Consider the following 2,428-nt stretch of genomic DNA (forward strand, 5'->3'; position numbering starts at 1 on the left):
ATGCGTGTTTCCTCCACTTGTTTTCCTTTCGCTCGCCGTCGTCGTTCGATGGGTTCGGCAAGCTTGATTGTACGCTCCGATGCGGTTGCCTTCAGGGCGGCTGGTTTGACGAAAGGAATCTTTTTCAAATCTGAAAAAGATAACGAAGAAAGAACTTGGTAATCACGCAATTCCAACCAATCCTTATGTCTTTGCCATTCATCCGGCGACATGCCTTTTGGACCATTAATTTTCGGAAGCTCCACGCCCGCCAGCTGAGAGTAAATGGTGGTGGAACTTTGCTTTATCTTTTTCTTCAACTGTTCCTGGCGCTTTGGCGCTAACAAGTGTTGGTATTCCTCGTGAACGGCAAATAGATTCCGGACCCGTGGTAAAGCCAATTGCTGGATGCGTCGCGATGCATACGGTTCTTTATACGAGCGCACAATTTCGGTCTCTTGCCTGCGAGGAACCACCGCGTGGCGAGAAAACTTAGCGTGAACATATCGTGGACGAGCCAAGTAGTCGATCCTTCGAGTGGATTTGTAGCGCTTCTGTTTGCTGGACAACCCATCGGATTGCTGCCGAAGGTGATCTCCCTCCGGGCAGTGACAGGGTGTGTAGCGAACATAACTACCATTAGCCATGTTTTTGGCCTTATCTTGGAACGGAACGTCTTTCGGACAAGAGCAAAATCAAACCGCAGCAGCAGCCTAATGAAATGCAATGTCTACTGATGCAAGCATGAAATGCTAATGAATGTCTACTAAGATATGCATCGTTGTTAGAGCTGTAGACCTCCTGTAGCGCAGCCTAAAATCGAAGTGTGTACGCAGCCTAAGTTCGAAGTGTGTACGCAGCCTAAGTTCGAAGCGTGTACGCAGCCTAGGTTCGTCTAATCTTCTTCTTCTATATCTTCTATATATAAGGTTGGGGAAAAAGAAATCCATTATTTTTGGGTGAAATTCAAAACATTTTTTAAGATACTTCCGATGGTCCGATTTACGTCAAATATGTACCGTTTTGTTGGAAAATTTGTTGTCTTTTCAAAGGTAGGCTGGTATTGCCTCTTTTGTAAAAGGCTTAGTCGTTATTGACGAAAAACTGGAGCAATCCATTTTTACAACCCTTTTTTGATCTCAGTTTTTCATCACACAGGAAATTTTTTAATGCGCGAAAAAGGTGTCAATCGCTTAGGGCATAGTCCGGACTATACGGTGGATGCATTAAAATATCCCAAACAAAATCTCGGACTTTTTGGTGAGTCACTAAAGACGTGCGTGACATTTCGTTTTCATAATGGAACACAAAACCTCTTCCGTTGGCCGATTCTGGTCGTTTCTGGGCAATTGCTAGCTTTGAACGGTGGAGTTATTGATAGTAGAGATCTGAATTTTGTGTTTGGCCACACGAAAGCAACTCATAGTACACGATTCCTCTCAAGTCCCACCATAAACCCAGTAGAACCTTATTGACCGTAAGTCCTGGTTTTACCACCGGTTAAGATGCTTCACCACGCTTAGACGATGATTATTTTCACACAGTATAGTCGTATGTATTCCATTTCTCATCCCCAGTACCTATCCGTTTAAGAAATGGTTCGTTTTCATTCCGTTTAGCCAAAACTTCGTCGATGGAAATTTTAGCCATCATGTTTTTTGATGTAAATAGGGTGGCGCTCAAAAATAAGGCTTCTTTGTGAATCCAGCTTTGCGCAAATGGCTTTAAGCTGGTCGATGATTGATCTTTAGCTCCTGCTCGATGCTCTGACTACTAACATGCCGATCAACTTTGTTTATTTCTGTGATTTTATCGACATTTTCGATGACGTATCTGGCCAAGCTTTAACATAAAATAAAACTGAATAGGGTCAACGAAGCCAAAATTTAACGTAGCTAGCTGTTAGAGCATCGGCACCATGAACACCATGCAAAATTTCAGCGGCCTAGCTTCAATTTTCATCTTTACCGGACAAAAATTGTAAAATATACCCAATTTTTTCTTTGGTTACTTCCATTGTTTACACCTTATAACTCACAAACGAATGGAACAAACAATAAACAGTGAAAGCATCTTTTCAAGTGTGAAGTATCAGCTTTAAAACGAGCCTAAATTTAAAACTGTACGATCGATACTTCACGAGATATCGATCACTAAAGTCATCTACCGAGAAAATAATGGATTACTTTTTCCCCAGCCTGATATATTTAGCCAATATTACGAGAGGGGCTAATTTTATATTTGTAGGTTATTTATTTGATCACTATATGTTGGCAGCGGACCGCGAGCCGGCATTTTTAGATGTCGAGGAAGCGCGAATGGGGCACTCACTTTTACAACAACTAGTGAACTTAATAAGGTTTAAAGAAGACGCAGTACGTTGCTAGTGTGGTAAATAGTAAATCTTTTATTACAAAAATGCGACACATTAACAAAAAAGAAAACACCA

The 2,428-nt window shown here is 41.6% G+C and overlaps 1 protein-coding gene across 1 annotated transcript; it reads right to left on the reverse strand.

Moving 5' to 3' along the window:
* Positions 1 to 5: 5 nt before the first annotated feature.
* Positions 6 to 626, reverse strand: LOC128276939 (uncharacterized; the record flags this gene model as incomplete). Its single annotated transcript, XM_053015399.1, has 1 exon — positions 6 to 626. A coding segment is annotated over exon 1 (621 nt), but the record flags the coding sequence as incomplete, so codon positions are not given.
* Positions 627 to 2,428: the final 1,802 nt, after the last annotated feature.

This window comes from Anopheles cruzii, unplaced genomic scaffold, assembly GCF_943734635.1.
Source record: "Anopheles cruzii unplaced genomic scaffold, idAnoCruzAS_RS32_06 scaffold03134_ctg1, whole genome shotgun sequence".
In the NCBI taxonomy this organism is placed as follows: Eukaryota; Metazoa; Arthropoda; class Insecta; order Diptera; family Culicidae; genus Anopheles; species Anopheles cruzii.